At 45.4% G+C, this 21,650-nt stretch overlaps 1 protein-coding gene across 4 annotated transcripts in view; it reads left to right on the top strand.

Moving 5' to 3' along the window:
• ITGAE (integrin subunit alpha E) overlaps positions 1 to 21,650 on the top strand; it is a gene marked incomplete at its 5' end in the record, with an annotated part of 59,210 nt that overhangs the window by 13,309 nt on the left and 24,251 nt on the right. For all 4 annotated transcript variants that reach the window (XM_079955429.1, XM_079955430.1, XM_079955427.1 and 1 more), the window contains 13 exons: positions 2,082 to 2,199; positions 2,690 to 2,809; positions 4,027 to 4,146; positions 4,786 to 4,907; positions 5,696 to 5,844; positions 5,966 to 6,119; positions 6,372 to 6,522; positions 8,816 to 8,883; positions 10,024 to 10,156; positions 11,981 to 12,111; positions 15,541 to 15,681; positions 17,040 to 17,261; positions 21,294 to 21,427. In XM_079955429.1, coding sequence (XP_079811555.1) covers positions 2,082 to 2,199; positions 2,690 to 2,809; positions 4,027 to 4,146; positions 4,786 to 4,907; positions 5,696 to 5,844; positions 5,966 to 6,119; positions 6,372 to 6,522; positions 8,816 to 8,883; positions 10,024 to 10,156; positions 11,981 to 12,111; positions 15,541 to 15,681; positions 17,040 to 17,261; positions 21,294 to 21,427 — 1,763 coding nt within the window. The remainder of the gene's footprint in view (positions 1 to 2,081; positions 2,200 to 2,689; positions 2,810 to 4,026; positions 4,147 to 4,785; positions 4,908 to 5,695; positions 5,845 to 5,965; positions 6,120 to 6,371; positions 6,523 to 8,815; positions 8,884 to 10,023; positions 10,157 to 11,980; positions 12,112 to 15,540; positions 15,682 to 17,039; positions 17,262 to 21,293; positions 21,428 to 21,650) is intronic.

Raw genomic sequence — 21,650 nt, forward strand, 5'->3', positions numbered from 1 at the left:
CATGCATTTATTCAACTTTGAACATTTTACACGTATGGTACATGACAGAGTTGGGGAACCTGTGGTCCGGCAAAGGTCAGGAAACAGAGAGTTCCAGACCAGAGAAGCCTCCAGACCAGAGAAGACCTCGGAAAATATGAAAAGTATCTGAAACTGGGAAGTGAACCCTGACCAGAGGGAAGACCGCATGTAAATCCTGGGAACAAGCCTGAGAGTTAACTGGGGCAGAGTTAGGAAGGGTAATTGGCTAATATTATTGTGACCTTAAACATCAGGAATAACTTTATGACAATAATAATAATAATAATAATAATAATAATAATAATAATAATAATTCTACCCTACCCATCTAGCTAGGGGACGCAGGTGGCGCTGTGGGTTAAAGCCTCAGCGCCTAGGGCTTGCCGATCGAAAGGTCGGCGGTTCGAATCCCTGCGGCGGGGTGCGCTCCCGCTGCTCGGTCCCAGCGCCTGCCAACCTAGCAGTTCGAAAGCACCTCCGGGTGCAAGTAGATAAATAGGGACCGCTTACCAGCGGGAAGGTAAACGGCGTTTCCGTGTGCGGCTCTGGCTCGCCAGAGCAGCGATGTCACGCTGGCCACGTGACCCGGAAGTGTCTCCGGACAGCGCTGGCCCCTGGCCTCTTAAGTGAGATGGGCGCACAACCCCAGAGTCTGTCAAGACTGGCCCGTACGGGCAGGGGTACCTTTACCTTTACCTTTTACCCATCTAGCTGGGTTTCCCCAGCCACTCTGGGCAACTCCCAACAAAATATTAAAAATACATTCAGACATCAGTCATTACAAACTTCCATAAACAGGGCAGCCTTCAGATGTCTTCTAAATGTCATATAGTTGTTTATTTCCTTTGACATCTGGTGGGAGGGCGTTCCACAGGGCGAGCGCCACTACCAAGAAGGCCCTCTGCCTGGTTTCCTGTAACCTCACTTCTTGCAGGGAGGGAACCGCCAGAAGGCCCTCGGCGCTGGACCTCAGTGTCTGGGCTGAATGATGGGGGTGGAGACGCCCCTTCAGGTATGCTTGGCCGAAGCCTTTTAGGGCTTTCAAGGTCAGCACCAACACTTTGAATTGTGCTCGGAAACTTACTGGGAGCCAATGTAGGTCTTTCAATACCAGTGTTACGTGGCCTTGGCGGCTGCTCCCAGTCATCATCTAGTTGCCACATTCTGGATTAGTTGTAGTTTCCAGGTCACCTTCAAAGGTAGCCCCACATAGAGTGCATTGCAATAGTCCAAGCGGGAGATAACCAGAGCATGCACCACTCTGGCGAGACAGTCTGTGGGCAGGGAGGGTCTCAGCCTGCGTACCAGATGGAGCTGGTAGACAGCTGCCCTGGACACAGAATTGACCTGCGCCTCCATGGACAGCTGTTAGTCCAGAATGACTCCCAGGCTGCGCACCTGGTCCTTCAGAGGCACAGTTACCCCATTCAGGACCAGGAAGTCCCCCACACCCGCCCGCCCCCTTTCCCCCCAAAACAGTACAGTACTTCTGTCAGGATTCAACCTCAATCTGTTAGCCGCCATCCATCCTCTAACAGTAAGAGCTGCTGGACAGTGGTCTCCCTTTGGAGGTTGTAGACTCTCCATCCTTGGAGGTTTTAAAGCAGAGATCCTGGATGCTTTTAGTTGAGATTCCTGCATCGCAGGGGGTTGGACTAGATGACCCTCGGGTCCCTACCAACTCTGCAATTCCATGATTCTATCTGTGAAGTGAAAGGGGCTCCACCCCTTTGCCATCTCTCACAGAGTTCTCTTTGATGCTTTGTGTTCTTCTTTATGGCCCATCCCCAAGCAGAACCTTTCCAAGGAGGCCACCCTGGCTTACTTAGCCCTTAACACATGCTGATTCCAGAGGATTAGCATTGTCTAGCACACAGCCCAATGCAAACAGGTCTGGCCAAATGTCTGTCTGATACACTGTTTCCCAGTTTTAACACCGCCAAACATTTATTAAATTCCGACACTTGCTCAGTCCGGAGATCACAGTCGCCTTGCGCCCTCAAACTCATAACAATATAAAGTCTCTGCTTCTCTGTTTCTTTGTCTCTCTCCCTTGACAGGCTTGTCTCCAGCACAGACGACGTCAGCGGCGTCGAGTCACGGAGGAGCTGAACGGGCTTTGTGTGCTGCTTGCAGAAGACTTCCAGGAGAAGGCTTTTATCAACCTCACAGACATCAGTACGAGATGTAGATGTGTATTTAGATATTTTTGGCCACAGCCGTGTTCAGTTCATCGGGTGCAGGAGGAAACTGGCCCCGTGTCCTGAGCCGCCATTTGTGTCTGACAGATTTCCCCCTGAGCTGTGGTTTTGTGTCTGATTCTAACCCCAAAGCCACTATCTCCCCTGATGCGGCCAAGTTGCACCCTTGAGCCGCCATTTTGCATCTGATTCTGCCCCTGGCGGTTTCCCAGTTTGCATATGGTTTCAAGAAGCCCAAATGAACTGCGAAACTGGCCTGAATTTCTCCCCTCATCCCTGCTCTAAGCAGGTACAATGGAAAGAATGTCTGCTTGCTGATTTGCTTTGACTGTCAGATGTGAGCATCCCTTTGACTTTGTCCAGCCTTTCTCCTGCTGCCTTTGACTGGTTCTTACCAGGTGGTCCTCCTGTTCCTTCAGATGCCTTACTGACCCTCTTGTTTTTATCGGTTTCTGCACCTCCTGTAGTCGAAACCAAGTTATTAAGCCAGAGGAGCGAAGAGCGGGGGAAAAGGGACACCCACAGTCACGAAACCGGCGGCGTTGACACCAACAAGTTTGGTTTGGCTGCTAGTACTGTATGCAAAGGTGAGATTGAAAGATGGAACTTTTGTTTTGTTTAATTGATTACATTATTATTATTATTATTATTATTATTATTACAACTACTACTACTACTACTACTGTATAACAGTATTATGTATACTGTATAACTACTACTGTGAATGCGGCCTCTGGATTTGGTTCTTTTGTTTGTGTGTCTCTTTCTTCATAAAACCACTACCTCAGTGTCTGGTGCTTTCAAAGAGGGCAGGTCCCTGCCCCGAGGCGATTGCCATTTGATGCAGGAAGGCAATTTCCCAAACTTATGGGTTGAACTCCAGATTGCCAGCATTTTCCAGGAGAAACTATAAATATTAGTAGTAGTAGTAGACAGTGCTTTTTTCTGAAAAATTGTTTAGGGGGTACTCTCATTTTGACTAAAGAAAATCACCATTTTATAGTTCAAATCGGGGGAAATAAATACAGTAAATGGACAAAAGTACAATGATTCACAAAATTGTTTAGGGGTATGCGTACCCTTGCATACCCCCAGAAAAAAGCACTGGTAGTGGATATATAGTCCTCCTTTTCTCCAAGGATCAAAAGGTGGTATACAGTGGTACCTCAGGTTAAGTACTTAATTCGTTCCGGAGGTCCGTACTTAACCTGAAACTGTTCTTAACCTGAAGCACCGCTTTAGCTAATGGGGCCTCCTGCTGCCGCCACGCTGCCGGACCACAATTTCTGTTCTCATCCTGAAGCAAAGTTCTTAACCTGAATCAATATTTCTGTGTAACCTGAAGTGTATGTAACCCGAGGTACCACTGTACATGCTTCCCGCCTTCTCCATTTTATCTTCCCAGTGACCCTGTGAGGTGGGCAGTGGCCAGGCTGAAAGATGGCAGCTGGCTCAAGGTCACTCAGTGGTTATTCCCCCCTCTCCAAAATCCTTAATCCCTTCACATTATTATTTTTTAATTACAGTTTTGTCCCACTGTTCCTCCAAGGAATTCTAGTAGAAATAGTCCCTCCCTCTGTCATTTCATTCTCACAAAAACCCTGCAAGCCAAGTCAGTCTGCAAGATGGGTGACTGGCCTAAGGTCATCCAATGAGCTTTGTGACTGAGTTGAGATATGAATTCTGTATGCTGATAAAGGTTGATTAATTGATTGATTGATTGATTGATTGATATGAATCCTGATCTGCTGGGTACTGTTCTGACATTCTTTATACTTAATTCCCCCCCCCCCCCCGTTTAAAGAAAAATATTCTACAGATGGGAGCTCTGAGTTTGGCTGCAAAATTATTGAAACTAACAACAACAACAACAACAACAACGGAAACAACTACTACCTGGAGGAAGAGGAGGAGGATGAATCCTGTAAGTCAGGGATGGGTAGAAGGAAGATGAGGGGTGTGTGTGTGTGTGTGTATCAACATCTGGAGAGTTACAGGAACCCCACCTCTGCAGTATAAATCTAAGCAAGTAATAAATCCAGTATCAGGAATAAATCAAATGTTTGTTTCCTTCTGTTTACCCTGCCTCTTCCTGACGGCTGCGGTCTTGGCCTAGGGCTCGGCAGCACAGAACTGGTCTCAAATACCAAAAGTCATTATTATAGCTGAGAGGGTTTCTGAACATCCACAGGTTAAAGTCCCAAATAAAGCTCAACAAGTTTTGGAGGGCCACCCCTAGGAAAAACCCTGGCTTTGCCACCCCCTTCACGACTGAGCAACCACAGCAGTCCACAATCATTTGTGCTTAGAGAGCAAGGTGCCTTGGTCCAAGGGTATAGAATGGGCCCCAAACCTCTCACTTTTAGAAATCATATATTAAAATTAGTCCGGTAAGGGCTCTTTCCAAACATGAGTCTGACCAAACTCCGGGAGGCAGTAGAAGACAGGAGTGCCTGGCGTGCTCTGGTCCAGGGGGTCACGAAGAGTCGGACACGACTAAACGACTCAACAACAACAACAAGGGCTCTTTCCACGATCCATCTTGTGATCTTTTCCACGGCAGACCTGCGTACTGAGATTGCCTTGGTCCTGGACGGCTCCGGGAGCATTGACCCACCGGACTTCGAGCGAGCCAGGAATTTCACCTACAGCTTGGTGAAGACGTCCTACGAGAAGTGTTTGGAGGTGACTGCCTCTGCCTTTTGGGTTCATGATGGTGTTGTAAACAAAATCTGCCCCTTTTCTCTTATAGGGTATCCAAGAGCCCGTATAGAGTCCTTAAGTGGGTTCCCTATTGGTAGGAGAAAATAGCAGAGGCCAGCCAGAGAATATTGAGAAGCAAAGCAGCTAGTAAGCCTGATCTTCATTAAAACTGTTGCAACAGGGTCCTCACTCACTACATGCAGGACGGAGGAGGAACCCAGAACAAAGGTGTGCCCGCCCTTAGGTAGACTTTTGAAATTGCCCACCCTCAAACTCCAGACCACCCCCAGAAACATCATATATACATCACAGAAAGAGGTGGTTTCCAGCAAAATCCTGTCTGGCAGAAAACCTGTCAATGGTCACTGATTGGATCACCCGGCCAGGCTGGCCATTCTTTTGTAATGATAAACACTTAATTCCTGAGCCAGGTCACAGGCTCACCCTATTCATATCTTAACTGTGCCCTTAAGGCAGGATTTGTGAGCACAGAGACAATGGGGAGGTTTTTTCATTTCCTCCCTCCTTGCAGAGAAACATTTGGTCAGTTTGGGAGAGTGAAAAAACAGTTTCAGGACTCTCTTCCTGTACTGTTTCAGACATGTGGTTTATGTATTTATGTACATGTTTGCCTTGTACATTTAATTTACATATATGAGACCTTAAATTCTTATAACAACGGTGCCAAGGTTCTGCCAAGGACCAGGGCGAGTGTGTCATCTCCTGAATGCAATCTCCGCCTGCTCACACAGTTTCGTTCTTTATTCCAGTGCGTCTTCGCCTTGGTTCAGTATGGAGACATCATCCAGACAGAATTCGACCTGCAAGAGGAGAGGGGCAGCGCCGCCCTGGAAAAAATTAAGGCCATGACTCAAGTGCGCAACACGACCTGGACTGCATCTGCCATCCAGCATGTCCTGTGAGTTAACGGGAACCCCTGAGGAAGAACTCTGTGTGACCCAGAGGTCTGCTTCTGGGATATTCTGCCCCAAAGCTTGCAAACCAAACAGTCATTTTTGTTTCTTTTCTGTTTTCAACAGAGATTCCATCTTCAACCCAAATTATGGGTCGCAGCTGAATGCCATGAAGATCATAGTTGTGTTGACAGATGGGGAGATTTTTTTGGACCCCTTGGACATAGAAACGGTGATCAGTTCGACCAGGGAGGCAGGCATCACACGTTACGCCATTGGGGTGAGTTTTGCGTTCAGCAAGGATCTTAGAGGCATTTTTCCATTGGACGTATCAGAACCTGAATTCTTTGGCATGACATCAGGTTGGGGAGGTGGGTTTTGGTCATGTGAAGGGAAATAATAATAATAAGCGCTCAACCTGAAGCACATTCAACCTGAGGTATGACTGTGTTGTAAGTGAGCTGGAACTGGTCTGTGACTGTAATAATAAAATTCAAATCCAGTATTGCCTGGTTTGGGGTGTCCTCTGCAGGTCGGGGAGGCCTTTGAGAAGCCAAAAGCACTGCAGGAGCTGCAGCTGATCGCCTCCGACCCGGATGAAAGTCACCTCTTCCGCGTGACAAATTATTCTGCCCTAGCTGTCCTCCTGTCTATGCTGCAGGAGAAGATCATTGGCATTGAAGGTGAGGCACTGGGGTATTTGGTCTTAGGCAAAGCTGCCTTAAACCAAAGCTGAAGGGGAAGGGGAACAAACCCAAAGGACAGCAAAGGAAACTAAAAGCCTGTACGTTCCCTTTTTCAATGTATGGTTAAGAGAGTAAGCTATGAGCCAGGATGTCCTCCTGAGCAGAACATCAGAAGTTGCCTCACACCAGATCGGATCGTTGGTTCATCTAGCCCAGTCTGCCTGCTCTGGCTGGCAGCAGCTCTCCAGAACATTCCTAACCATACCTGGAGGTGCTGGGGTTTAAACCTGGCATGCAAAACAGGTGCTCTGACAGAGGGCTTTAAAAATAAAGTAAGGTGCTAGTACTCATGGTCCTGAATAAAGGGTTGATATAGGAATATAGAAAGCTGTCTGATAGCAACTTAAGACCATTGTTCCATTGGGGCTGGGGGGTTTTGTTGTGTGTGTGTGTGGGGGGAGATTTTTGCTGTTGGTTTTTTGCATCTTTGTTTTACATCTTGTTGCGATTTATGTGGAAATTGTTCCATTTGGTTGTGAATTTTTTTAATGTCTTATTTATTTTTATTTATTTTTAATCATTTTTATTGATTTTCCAATAAAATCAGCCAATCAACATATCCGCATCATAATCCAATTAAAAACAAGAAACTAAAATTTTAAAAAAGGCCAAATTGTATTCCAAATTGTAATTATTATTTTTTCCGGGCTCCCCATAGTCTGGACCTCTGAAGCATATCTCCAAATCTTCAGTCCTGCCTTTTCTCGTTGTTTTCATATTTTCCGCCTTCTGGTCTTAGCACTTTAAGGTTCTCTAATGTCTTATTTAATTTTCATGACTACTTTTGTTATGTTGTAGTTATCTAATTTCCCCCCTTGGTCGCAAGCCGCCTTGAGCATGGTTTGAACTGTGTGAGAAGACAGCATACAAAATAAAATTATGTATGCAGCTCAGTACTGTCTACCCTGACCGGCAGGGACTCGCCAAGGTTTTAGGCAAGGAATATTTCTCAGCCCTAACTGGAGAGGCCAAAGATTTAACCTGGGACTTTCTGCATGCAAAGCAGGTATTCTGCTATTGAGCTTTGGCCCTCTCAGAAATACTGTAGCACCCTGCTTGTGGTTAACGCTTAGCTGGAATGAAATATTCAACGCAGCAATAGAGAAATTAAAATAATAATTTATTTGTCAGACAAATAAATATGAGGCACAGTGGTATATGGTTACCAAGCTCTGGCCTGGCCTCCTGCCATTCTGGCCAGCACTTATATTTCCTTAATCCAGTCCCCTTGCTCCTCCTGTGGCTGCCTCTGTCCAATCAGCCTGGTTGAAATTCCTATTGGCTGTTTGCTAGAACAAATCACAAAAGATACACCCATTTCCTCTTGTCCTTTTATGGGAAACAAAAAGCTATATATTCTTCTATCTATAAATGACAAATAAGTAGTAATATATCTTACATGTGTCTCAACAAGGAACCTTAATTACCAGCTCACCTCGCCCTATTGCCCTCCAAAACAGATGGTTAATCTTAAATTTTTATCTTAAACAGATGTCAAGGATCTTGAATTTACATCATCATTGAAAGATCTCCTTCTCTTGAAGGTCTTTTAAACAAAGGCCTGACAACCAGTGCTCTAATGATGTTTCCTGCTTGGCAGGGGGGCTGGGCTGGTGGCTGATGGCCCCTGTGATCTCTTCCAACTATATGAAATAAGAATCTAGCATAAGGATTTAACATTTCTTAGCTTCTAATTCCTTTGCATAATTACATTTAAGCCAATATATTTAATACATAACATAGATAGTTTTTTAGAAGAATAAACCTTTTCAAAGTAAGGAACAGTTTCCAGCCTCAAAAATAGAAAGAAAGAAAACCTATCTTCTCCAGCCAAGCCAGTTGCCTTTTTCACTGCTCTTGACCTTTCAACCTTAGGAAAATATGGCTCAAGTTGAATGGGAGGCACATGGTTTTATTTTACTATTTACCCACTCTTAATTATGTTTTTCTCTGCTTTTTTATCTTCTGTAATATGTAGGGTCAGTGTAACCTTGGCTGTCAGCCTGTAATTCCCTTTTTGACTTTGAGAATTGTTTTCTGCTATAAATCAGGGGGGCCCCTTGTCTAGGAGGAAAAACATTGCCAAGGTTCTTAGGCAGCTGCTCTTCTGCCTGGCATGAAACATTTGAAGATCTTTAAGCTCATTTTAAAATACAGGCCCTGATCAAGCCTCAATAAAAATGCAGGCTATGATTAGATGCCTCAATACCTCACTGACTTTCCTTCTCAGGAACGGAAGGTGCCATCTTGGAATTCGATCTGGCCCAAAGTGGCTTCAGCGTTCACCTCCTGCATGAGGTAAAAATGTGGTGTTGGGGTTTTTTTGGGAGGTGGGCAATAGAAACAAAGAACTGTAGCGCTGAAAGGGACCCGAGGGTCATCTAGTCCAACCCGCTGCAACACAGGAATTATGAACTTACTGGGCAGCCAGTGCGATCTGAGTTTCTTTGCTTTTTTAAAAGACCTATTTAACTTCAGGTTTAGTTGGGCATAGGACTCCTAAACCAAGGATGAGCATCCTATGGTTCTCTAGTTGTCGTGGGACTACAGCTACCAAAACAGACAGAAGAAAGGACTTCTTCACACGGCACATAGTTAGACCCTGAAACTCACTCCCTGCAAGAAACAAAGATGGCCTCTAACTTGGAGGGCTTTAAAAAAGTGGATTACCTAAATTAATGAAGGAAAAGGCTTACAAGCGGCTACTGAAAATATTATGGCGCCCCCATATGTAATTCAAAACAAAAGCAATATTTAAGACTAAAATAACATTTTAAAACAAAACAAAACATTGATTTATTGCAACACATGGCAGGATCTGATTTCCTCTTATTCCTTCCATCTATATTAGTGCTACTAACTTTGTCTGGATTTTCACTTTTGGGAATATGACAACCCTAATCCATATTAGGATTTAACCTCCTTCCGTCGGGCCTGTAAAACAGAGCTATTCCGCCTGGCCTTTAATTTGATTTCAGCCTGATCTTTTATTTCCCTTTTATGAAGATCACCCGCTCTGAGACCCCACAGCTAATTCTCCCCTGGCCTCCTCGCTGGCCCAAGTAGGACCAATTCAGCCAGCTAGCCCTGGGGATTATCTAATTGAGTTTTGATTTTTATTGTTATTCATGTTTTTATACTGTATTTTATGCTGCTTTTATAATTACCGGTAAGTGTTTTAAATTTGTTGTTAGCTGCCCTGAGCCCGGTTTTTGAACTGGGAAGGGCGGGGTATAAATAAAAAATTATTATTATTATATTATCAGGATCCCCCCTGGTTTAGGTGGGGATAACTAATAAAAAGGGACCCTGCCAGATAGATAGATGATAGATAGATAGATGAGAGAGAGAGAGAGAGAGAGAGAGAGAGAGAAGCAGGGGATCTATCTATCCATCTACTGGCTAAACTTTCACTGACCTAACTACTATCTGTTTCAGCGCTATATACTTTTTGGTGCTGTGGGAGCGTTTGACTGGGCCGGAGGGGTTCTTCTCTACGACATGGCAGACAACACTGTGGTTTTCTTGAACGAGTCAATGGGCACTCCGGGTGCAAAAAACGGCTATTTAGGTAAGGACCCTCTCAGATGACTGTTGTTCCGCAACTCCTCTGAATGATTTGACTTTCAGGGACACAGGAAGCTACTTTTTTCCAGGGTCTGACAGTTGGTCTATCTAGCTCCATATTGTCAGCACAGAGCGTTGCCTACAGGAGGATCAAACCTTCTGCATGCAAAGCAGACATGCTGCCACTGAGTTCCCCTATAAAGAAAGCAAGATTCTAGTCTTTGTGGTTCTATATTAAGGGTTGAAATAAACAGGAACATAGGAGGTTACTTGATACTGAGTCAGATCAGTGGCCCAACTCTCTGGGATTTCAAGCAAAGGATCTTTTTCTCAGTCCTAACTGAAGATGCCGGGGATCAAACTCGGGACCTTCTGCATGCAAAGCAGGTGCTCTGCTGCTGCGCTACTACAGCCCTTTCAATTGGCTTCGAATGAATGGGTTTCATCCACTTAGCGCTGATCGACTGGGAGTGTGAGAACAAACAGATCGATGCAACTCTTGGCCCGTAGAAGGACATTGAGATATATATCTTCATTGCTGACAGAGTCATCTATCCTCATCCATGTTCAAAGAGTTAGGTATGGGAAGAGGGCCAGCTTTCTTTCGTCGCAACCGTTTTCTGACTTTCGCACTGACCTGCCCTCACAAGGCAGAGTCTCCTGGGGGGAGATTTGATGAGGAACCTGTGTCCCTCCATCTGCTCCTGGATGCAGCAGGCACTGGTGCCCATTTGGGACTGGTAGGGCGACAGGCAGGGAGACGAACAGTAGGGGGAGCCAGAGCCAATGGCTGGTAGTGGTGTAGTGCTCCGCCCCCCCTCAGAAAAGTCTCCACTTTTTTTTAAAAAAAATATTCTTTTCTATTACAGTGTTACCTCAGGTTACATACGCTTCAGGTTACATACGCTTCAGGTTACAGACTCCGCTAACCCAGAAATAGTGCTTCAGGTTAAGAACTTTGCTTCAGGATAAGAACAGAAATCATGCTCCGGCGGCACGGCGGCAGCAGGAGGCACCATTAGCTAAGCGGTGCTTCAGGCTAAGAACAGTTTCAGGTTAAGAACGGACCTCCGGAACGAATTAAGTACTTAACCCGAGGTACCACTATATATCACATCATCAACACATACTACATCAAGGATAATAAGAAAGAAATAACATAAATATAAGACATATATAGGTGGATAATAATGATAACATAACTCAGGGAACCAGGCAGAGGCCTTCTCCGTGGTGGCGCTGACGATTCACCGTGCTAGAGAAGAAACTAAAATTTTGAAATGTTTGGGTTTCTTCTCCCGTTAGATTCACAGAATGTTTAGGGGTATTAGTCCCCCTGTGTCTCCCCAGGAAAAAAGCACGGTCTATGCCATGGATAGGCAAACTAAGGCCCGGGGGCCAGATCCTGCCCAATCGCCTTCTAAATCCGGCCCATGGACGGTCTGGGAATCAGGGTGTTTTTACATGAGTAGAATGTGTCCTTTATTTAAAATGCATCTCTGGGTTATTTGTGGGGCCTGCCTGGTGTTTTTACATGAGTAGAATGTGTGCTTTTATTTAAAATGCATCTCTGGGTTATTTGTGGGGCATAGGAATTTGTTCATTATTTTTTTCCAAAATATAGTCCAGCCCCCCACAAGGTCTGAGGGACAGTGGACCGGCCCCCTGCATTCATAAACTGATGAGGAGGGAGAAACGAGAGAACCCAAAAACCAACCGTCTATCCGTCTATCGCTCTGCATTGTTCTTTGTGTGTAAAAGTCCCACCAGCTTCCCATCTTCTTCTTGACCTTGAGGAAGTTCCGCTTCTGGTCTCTTTCTCCTCCAGGCTACAGCGTGGGCGCGATCGACACGCCACGCGGCACTTTGGTTGTGGCGGGGGCCCCTCGACACAGCATCAAGGGAAAAGTGATAGTGTTCGAAGGAGACCGTTTAAAGCAGATCCTCCAAGGGGAACAGGTATGTCATCGCTGGTTCTTCCACAGCGCCTGCCTTACATTCTCCTCGTCTTCTCATTTGCCCGTAGGCATTTCCTGGATCAGTGCCCTTCTGGATGCCAGGCTCAGCAGAGTTGACTGCAGACCAGCGGTTCTCAACCCACCCACCCCACTTGGTTTCGCTGGGCCACTTAAGAAATCGTTTAGCCATTGTTCCACAAACCAAAGCACATACATGATTTTATTTTAATAATGGCAGCCTTGTATCTAGCTCAGGGTTGGGGACCTCAGGACCCTGTGGGCTCTCCCCAGACCATTCTTCCTCCTTAGCCACATCCTCTTTGCACTCACAGAGACCAGGCTGAGGAGTACAACTCTGATGAGAAATAGTGGGATCCTACCCCTTCCCCTGCTCATGGCCAGAATCCCAAAACTCCACAGTAGTTGATTTGGAACAACGGTTTGCCGAGGGTCACAGTTTGGAAGATAATAGCTGGGCAGAACTGGGAAGTGAACAGCAAGGAGAAGAAAAGGAAGAGAGTGAGATAGCAGACTCTCTCACCGGAAGATGTGCAGCTTCTCAGGCCCAAGGCTAGCAGATTAGATAAGGTGGCTTCGCAAAAGGCTCAGTGGTTGAGAAATCAGGTGGCTAGGAGACGGGAGGATGGAAGTGACTAGAAGGAAGTGCACTCCGAGAACGGACGCTTGTTCTTTCGCTGCGTTCATTAAACATTTCTGTTACTGGTAAGAGACTGCTTTCTCTTTGTACTGCTTATCTATGGCCAAAGGGGGAGGAAGCCTGGCCCCCGAAGCCTGACCCAGGCCACTCTCCTCACCGAAACCAAAATAAACTGTCACTGGTAGATACTGGCACAGGGAGACGAGGCAAGGATTCCTGGATTCCTTGTTATATACAAGGATGTGCATTTATTATACCCTTGTATGTTTCTTTGGAATTCTTGTAGCTATTATATTACAAAGTGTGTATGTTTATATGATTTAGAGTTACGCACAGCTGATGAAGCCCCTTCGGGCGAAACAGGGGAATATCCAGTAATCCTTGTCTCGTCTGCCTGTGCCAACCATCTAACAGTGCCATTTTCTTTTGTCTACCAGCTTGATAGATTAGACACTTAGAAGATCATTTCATGTCACTCTTCTAAGAAATACGTCAGACAGAAAAATACAAGAGAAGATGAAGAAATTAGAAATGAATATATTACGGCACTGACAAAATAGGATTTGTATTTTGAACATACTGGACTGGGCTGTCAACTGAATAAGCTACATTTTAATATACAGTGGTACCTTGGGTTAAGTACTTAGTTTGTTCCGGAGGTCCGTTCTTAACCTGAAACTGTTCTTAGCCTGAAGCACCACTTTAGCTAATGGGGCCTCCTGCTGCTGCCGTGCCACTGGAGCACAATTTCTGTTCTCATACTGAAGTAAAGTACTTAACCCAAGGTACTATTTCTGGGTTAGCGGAGTCTATAACCTGAAGCGTCTGTAACCTGAAGCGTATGTAACCCGAGGTACCACTGTATTATGTCACAATGTTGATTTTGACACTATAAGAAGCCGTATCTAATTTTCGAGGAGTATTTGCAAGTAAATAAGTTTGCAGTTGTTATCATACAGCCTATTACGTTTACGTGTTTTTTTCACTCTCCTCACTAGCCTGGCTTCACACCCTCCTTGCATGTGTTTGCCTGGCTGGAAATGTGCCCTTGAGCTCTGATCGTGCCTCTTTGCTTGCCCAGATAAAGACTAGAAAAGGGGTTCATGACTGTGGTATAGAAACTTGTTGTTGTTGTTGTTTAGTCGTTTAGTCGTCTCCAACTCTTCGTGACCCCCTGGACCAGAGCACGCCAGGCACTCCTATCTTCCACTGCCTCCTGCAGTTTGGTCAGACTCATGTTTGTAGCTTCGAGAACACTGTCCCACCATCTCATCCTCTGTCGCCCCCTTCTCCTTGTGCCCTCCATCTTTCCCAACATCTGGGTCTTTTTCCAGGGAGTCTTCTCTTCTCATGAGGTGGCCAAAGTCTTGGGGCCTCAGCTTCACGATCTGTCCTTCCAGTGAGCACTCAGGGCTGATTTCCTTCAGAATGGAGAGGTTTGATCTTCTTGTAGTCCATGGGACTCTCAAGAGTCTCCTCCAGCACCAGAATTCAAAAGCATCAATTCTTTGGCGATCAGCCTTCTTTATGGTCCAGCTCTCACTTCCACACATCACTACTGGGAAAACCATGGCTTTAACTATACGGGCCTTTGTTGGCAAGGATAGAAACTAGCCTACTGTATAGAGATAAATTGTGCATTAATCTCTCTGTGTCAGGGACTGGGCAGAGGAAGACTGCTGGAGACCACTTCCAGGGAGGAGGAAGAGGAAGACAGCATAGATTTACAACAGGGATTTGAGGGAGGTAGCAACTCAGAGGCAGATGAGGGGGAAAGCTGGGAAATCATAGGAGAGCCAGAGCAACACCCAGCTGACACGTTGTCATTAGAAAGCATCCCAGACCCTCCATCTCCCAGAACTTGGTGGGCCTTGAAAGTAGGAGAGCAAAGAGCTCAAAGGCAGAGGGCACGTAGAGGAGATGATGGTGATGACAAATGAAGAAGTGGGAGAGCAAGGGGTGGAGATTCACTCGGGACAGCGCCATTATCCAAGAGGCTGGGTTCTATAGCCTCTCACTGTAAAGTTTGAATTTAAAAAGGACTGTAAGAAACTTTTCCTTGTCTTTATGCTCTCCTGGGCAACCAGCCAGGAGCTGCTGACAGCATCCTGACTCTCTGTTTGCTTCTGGCCTTGCCCACCATTGGTTTGTGGCCCTTGTAGAGTTGCCCATCTTTGTTTCTACTAGTCATGTTGTGAGGGGGAAATAGGTAGGCGGCGGCATATTAGGAAAATCAATTAAGCCATTTCTGTCCTTACATCGAACACTGTGGAGTGCTCTCCCCAGGGAGGCTTGTCCAGTGCCTTCATTACCTATCTTTAGGCGCCCAGGAAAAATGTTTCTCTTTAACCAGGCATTTGGCTGATTAACATTCTATGTCTTTAAAAATGTGTTTGTGACAGGGAAGTTTTTGGTTGGTTTTGGCCTTTTTCTTGTTTTTATTACGTATTTTGTGTTCTCATTTTGTATTTTCATGTTGTAAACTGCCCTGTGATCTTCGGATGAAGGGCGGTACACAAATTTAATAAATAAAATTGTGGCTGTTTAAATCTTGAATTCTCTGATTGTAAAAGCAAATTGCTTTCAGCCCTCGAGAGCAAAACTTAAATCAAGTATATCCATATTCTTCATATGTATCTAGATAGATAGATAGATAGATAGATAGATAGATAGATGGATAGATATAAAGAGAAAGTGGATGCCTTTTTGTGGTCAGCTTTTGGAAGCGTTTGGCATAGAAATCCCACCGGTGTTTGTTCTCTTGGGCTGCAGATTGGGTCCTATTTTGGCTCCGAGCTCTGCCTGTTGGACATCGACCTGGATGGGGTTACAGATCACCTGCTGGTTGGAGCTCCATTTTTCCATATGCAAGGGGAGGAAGGAAAGGTTTACCTTTATCGCTTGGATAGCCAGGTAAAAGATCCTACTGTTCACATTTTACACCTGTGCTAAAAAGATTGCACAGGCTGCCTGTTTACTACTAATCAGTTTAATACAGAAGGGTGTCTTCAGCAGACAGAATTCTACACAATTATTAGGAGCTGCCGCAGAAAATGCCCTCTCCCACTGCTCCGAAATCTGAGGGCGGTGGAACGACCAAGAGAGTCCTTCCAAATGCATTTATGATTTATTTTTATTTTGCAAAATGTGTGCATTATTCTGCTTGATTGTAAGTGGAAACTCTAAGCAGTTTACCCAAAAAAGGGGGAGTTGCCAGCAAAAGACAAAGTTAAAATCAGGATTTAAAAAAAATATTTTAAATACAAATATAGTTAAAATCAGTGGTTAGGCTAGGGGGGGGGAGAGAGACTAATTAAAACACCTATCAACTTTGACATGTTTTGGATAGCTTTCCCTGAACAAAAAAATGTTCCGGTTTGCCGTGAGGGGAGAAGGAAGCGGGTGCTGCAATTACAGCAACCCGGCTGCTGCTCTTGGGAGTTTAGGGGTAGCTTGGAGGTAGCTCGAAGGTCCTGGGGATGACCAGGATGCCAAGGGGTCCGGCAGCAGTGAAAGCAAGCTCCCAACGAGCCCGCCCAGTTCCAGTGGAAAGTGAGTGAGGTTCCTTGCGAAGAGGTTTGGCAACTTAGAATATGCAGAACTTGCAGGTTCAACCCTCAGAATAAGAGAGCAAGAAGAACGTATTTTTAAAGAAGAGTGGAAAATATTTATTGAATTGTACACAATAATTGTACACAGCTGAAAACGCTGGCAGCGTTAAGATCAATTCAACAGAGTAAACAATATTTGATTGATGTAAAAGTGGAAAATTGATTTGAATGGTTCTAGTAAAATAGGCAGGAAAGTATGATATGAACCATGGAAGGAGAAGAAGGGAAGCCGTTGGATATTTCAAAGTTTGTAAAAATGTTTGATTTGAAATGTAGAAAAATGAAAACTCAATTAAAAAATTATATATCCAAAAAGAGTACAGTGAAGGCATCTGCTATGCTAAAAGATAGGTTTCTTACAAGAGCAGAATGAGGATCATGTGGCACTTGTAACAGTACCAGTTCTGCAGATTTCAGTGAGGGGATGGGGTAAGGGGATGCCTCAAGTAAACTGGTCCCAAGCTTTTGAGGGCTTGAGTCCTGGCCTGGTAAATTCAGTTGAAGGAACCTCCTTACAATTCAGGTAAATTCAGTTGAAGGAACCTCCTTACAATTCAGGTAAATTCAGTTGAAGGAACCTCCACCAACAGGTGGAAGCAGCAGACAAAAAGCACTTTCATGTAACTTTCCCCTTTTCCCCTCTCTCCTGCTTTCTCCCAGGCCAACAACTTTACTCTACAGAGACACTTACACGGCCAGCTGGGGTCCCTTTTCTCCAGGTTTGGATTTGCCATGGCTAGCATTGGTGACGTGGACCAGGATGGTTTCGGAGATGTTGCCATTGGTGCACCCTTAGAGGACCATGGGTCGAGCCCCAGCTCTTTTGGCAGTGTTTACATCTTTAACGGCGGCAAGGAGGGGTTGCAGGCTCCCTTCTCCCAGGTAAGGGGGTCTTGTGGAATTGTATTTCGGAGAAAGAAAGAGGGAGACACTGCTTCCAGGCAGCTTGTTTATTGAGCATCCCTCCTGATTTGTTTGCAAGAAGATTAGAGCATGTCGGCCATTTATTGAGCTTTCACTCTGCTTAGTTTGCAGAGAGAAAAGGCAGCAGGGCATCAAAGCAACATAGGAAGCTGCCTTGTGCTGAGCTAGACAGTTGCTCCACCTTCCTCAGTCCTGTCTGCACCAGAGCTTTCCAAACCGTGTGTCGCAACACGTTAGTGTGTCGGCTGCAGTGTGCAGGTGTGTTGCGCGAATGCTCCCCACACCCTTCCTGGGACTGGAAAGGGGCTACTTCATGGGTAGGCAAACTAAGGCCCGGGGGCCAGATCCGGCCCAATCGCCTTCTCAATCTGGCCCATGGACGGTCCGGGAATCAGCATGTTTTTACATGAGTAGAATGTGTCCTTTTAATTAAAATGCATCTCTGGGTTATTTGTGGGGCCTGCCTGGTGTTTTTACATGAGTAGAATGTGTGCTTTTGTTGAAAAAGCATCTCTGGGTTATTTGTGGGGCATAGGAATGTGTTCATTAATTTTTTTTCAAAATATAGTCTGGCCCCCCACAAGGTCTGAAGGACGGTGGACCGGCCCCCTGCTGAAAAAGTTTGCTGACCGCTTTATGCACTCATAAACTGATGAGGAGGGAGAAACGAGAGAACCCAAAAACCAACCGTCTATCCGTCTATCGCTCTGCATTGTTCTTTGTGTGTAAAAGTCTCACCAGCTTTGTGTGTAAAAGTCTCTTTTTTTAAAAAATAATTTTTATTGGTTTTCCAACACAAATAAAAACAAACAACACATTCACATACACAAACAAAAACATATACAACATGTATAATTTCATAATCCTGTTTTCATACCCCTTGTTTCTCCGACTTCCCCATACCTCCCTTTTACTGCATCCTTAATTTTTAACATTTTTTTTAGCAATTCTCCAATAATTAATTATTTAATTCACTTTCATTACATTCGTTTTTCTTTAACTTATTAGTTACCGCTGCAATTCTCTATTTCTTATTCCCTGACATCTAGCACTCCTCAATTTTGCAATAATTTTTAAGATATATCTTGAATTTCTTCCAATCTTCTTCCGCTGTCTCTTTCCACTGGTCACGAATTCTGCCGGTCATCTCTGCCAGTCCCATATATGATATATATATGATCGAAGGTGTGTGTAAAAGTCTTACAAGGTCTGAAGGATGGGTCTGAAGGATGGGCCCCCTGCTGAAAAAGTTTGCTGACCGCTGGCGCTAGTTTAACCTCCGGTTTGCTCGCAAAATTGGATTGCTGTGTCACGCGAAATGGTACATGTCTGCAATGTGTGTCACCAACGTGAAACGTTTGGAAAGCTCTGGTCTACACTGACTGGCAGTGGCTCTCCAGGGTAGTGGTTCAGGCAGGGGCATTCCCAAGCCTACCTGAGGATGCTGGAGATTGAGAAACGCTCTGCCCTTGAGGTATATGACCCTTCCCCTAATAATACAGTGGTACCTCGGGTTACAGACGCTTCAGGTTACAGACTCTACTAACCCAGAAATTGTAGTAAAGGTAAAGGTAAAGGTACCCCTGCCCGTACGGGCCAGTCTTGACAGACTCTGGGGTTGTGCGCCCATCTCACTCAAGAGGCCGAGGGCCAGCGCTGTCCGGAGACACTTCCGGGTCACGTGGCCAGCGTGACATCGCTGCATCTGGCGAGCCAGAGCCGCACACGGAAACGCCGTTTACCTTCCCGCTGGTAAGCGGTCCCTATTTATCTACTTGCACCCGGAGGTGCTTTTGAACTGCTAGGTTGGCAGGCGCTGGGACCGTTCAGCGGGAGCGCACCCCGCCACGGGGATTCGAACCGCCGACCTTTCGATCGGCAAGCCCTAGGCGCTGAGGCTTTTACCCACAGCGCCACCCGCGTCCCCCCAACCCAGAAATTGTACCTTGGGTTAAAACTTTGCTTCAGGATGAGAACAGAAATCATGCTTCGTTGGCGCGGCAGCAACGGGAAGCCCCATTAGCTAAAGTGGTACCTCAGGTTAAGAACGGTTTCAGGTTAAGAACGGGCCTCCAGAACGAATTAAGTTCTTAACCCGAGGTACCACTGTAAATCAAAATTCCTATCCTCGTGGCTCTGAACAAAGGGCTGTTTTGAGCAGCAACATAGGATGCTGACTTATCACATGAGTGAAGCAGTCGAAAATGGTTTTCTTGTTCGAAGAAAACAGTTCCCTGACTCAGGTCTCTGGGTAACAAAACTGGCCTTTGAGAAAGTAGCTTCTTTCCCACTAATGAGAGATAAGCTCGTGAGTACCAGCACCTGTGTTATCTCAAAAGTTGCTAGGCTGAAGGTCAAGCTTTGAGGCTTGCTAATTTAAAACACTTCAATGCCACTTTTTAAAGTTTCAACTTTCCCCAAAAAATTATGGGTGCTGAGAGAGTTATGAGGATGCCTCTGTGCCCCTCACAGAGCTATAATTGCAAGAGAGCCTTGTTAAACCACTCTGCGTATTTCATCTTTGTGTGGGGAATGAGATGTCGTGTGCGTGTGTCTCCAAAGCATTTTCAGCACCTTAAAAAACTACAGTTCCCAGAATCCTTTGGGGGGAAAAGCTCTGGCTGTTTAAAGTGGAATGATGGAGCCTGTTTAAAATGTATGGTATGATTTAGGTCTTAGAAGCTTCTAGACTGGCTATCTAGAGATATCGCTCTACCCTTTTGTTTCTCTATAATTGGAAAGGGGGACGCCCAGAGCAGTTGTCTCACACAGAGTCAGACCGCGGAGTCTCTGGTGGTTATTTTGTGTTCACCTTGAGGGGGGCTTTAAATAATTATGAAGACTCCTTTTATTTCTCATGGCACACTGGCTAGTCGCTCACAGCGTACCGTTTAACTGTCCCATGCAAGGGAAACCCTCTTCCATTATTTAATTATTGCAATTATATCCTTAAAGGAACTCAAAAGCGGCGTTTGTGGTTCTACCTAGGGTTGACATGTTTCAAAAACTGAAAATCCGGACCGAAAACTCATTGGGCTTTGTTATAATAATAATTTATTATTTATACCCCGCCCATCTGGCTGGGTTTCCCCAGCCACTCTGGGCAGCTTCCAACAGAATATTAAAATACAGTAGTGTTAAGTTGTGGGTGAACATATCAGACGACACAGTGATTCTTCAAACAGCTCTTGTTTATTCACAGGCCAGAACAGAACTGAACTCAAGGGTTCAGCCAGCCTGCTTATATAGAGCTCCACTAGAACGCAACAGTAACCATTTTCTGTAACTATCCAATCACTGAACGTCACTTTCGATCCCTTATTTGCATATGTGGACCTGAGTGAAAAGTATCCCCCTGCTGGCCCAGGGTGAGAACTTCAGTACATAACAAATACAGTGGTACCTCAGGTTACATACGCTTCAGGTTAAAGTGTCTGCTAACCAGAAATAGTGCTCCAGGTTAAGAACTTTGCTTCAGGATGAGAACAGAAATCGTGCTCTGGTGGCGCAGCAGCAGCAGGAGGCCCCATTAGCTAAAGTGGTGCTTCAGGCTAAGAACAGTTTCAGGTTAAGTACGGACCTCCGGAACGAATTAAGTACATAACCTGAGGTACCACTGTAGTCTATTAAACATTAAAAGCTTACCTAAAGCTTCCCTAAAAGCTGTTGAGCTTTTTTCAGTTTTGCCCCAAGTTCCCTATTTTTAAGGCAAATCGCAAAAAAAGACAGTTGACATGGTTGACATATGTCCAAATTTCCCTGGATGTTTCAGTGATTTCTGCCCGGACACTGTTTCCTGTAGTTTATTGCTGGCAACCCTGCTCCAACCCCATTATACCTGCACAGCAATCTTGTAAAATGGGTTAATCCGAGAGACCAAGTATGCTTCAGGACTAGGGATTTGAAGGCTGGTCTCTGGGGCCCTAGTTCAGCACACTAAACACCGCCCCCACTATACCCCATTTTTCCATTTCCCTCTTCTTATTCCAGAGGATAACAGCTGCTCAAACCAGTCCGCCTGGACTCATGTATTTTGGAAGGTCCGTGGCTGGTGGATTGGACTTCACTGCGGACGGTCTCCCGGATATTATTGTTGGATCATTAGGTTCTGTTACTTTGCTCCGGTAGGTAGTAATGATCTTTGGGTTTTCTCCTGGGGAAAAGAGAGACTAAAACCCAAACTCTTGAGCTGAGTTTTTCTGTAGACAAAAAACATTTTTCAGCTGTCGGGGGAAAACGTGTCTAGCATCAGCGTGCCAAATAAATTCAGAACTCACCCCCTTTTCCATGCAGTCATGAGGGTAGGCATGGGTTGGCAGTTTGGGGTCTGTGCTGCAGGTGTTGGTG

The sequence above is a fragment of the Podarcis cretensis genome, assembly GCF_951804945.1.
Source record: "Podarcis cretensis genome assembly, chromosome: 15".
NCBI classification, from domain to species: Eukaryota; Metazoa; Chordata; class Lepidosauria; order Squamata; family Lacertidae; genus Podarcis; species Podarcis cretensis.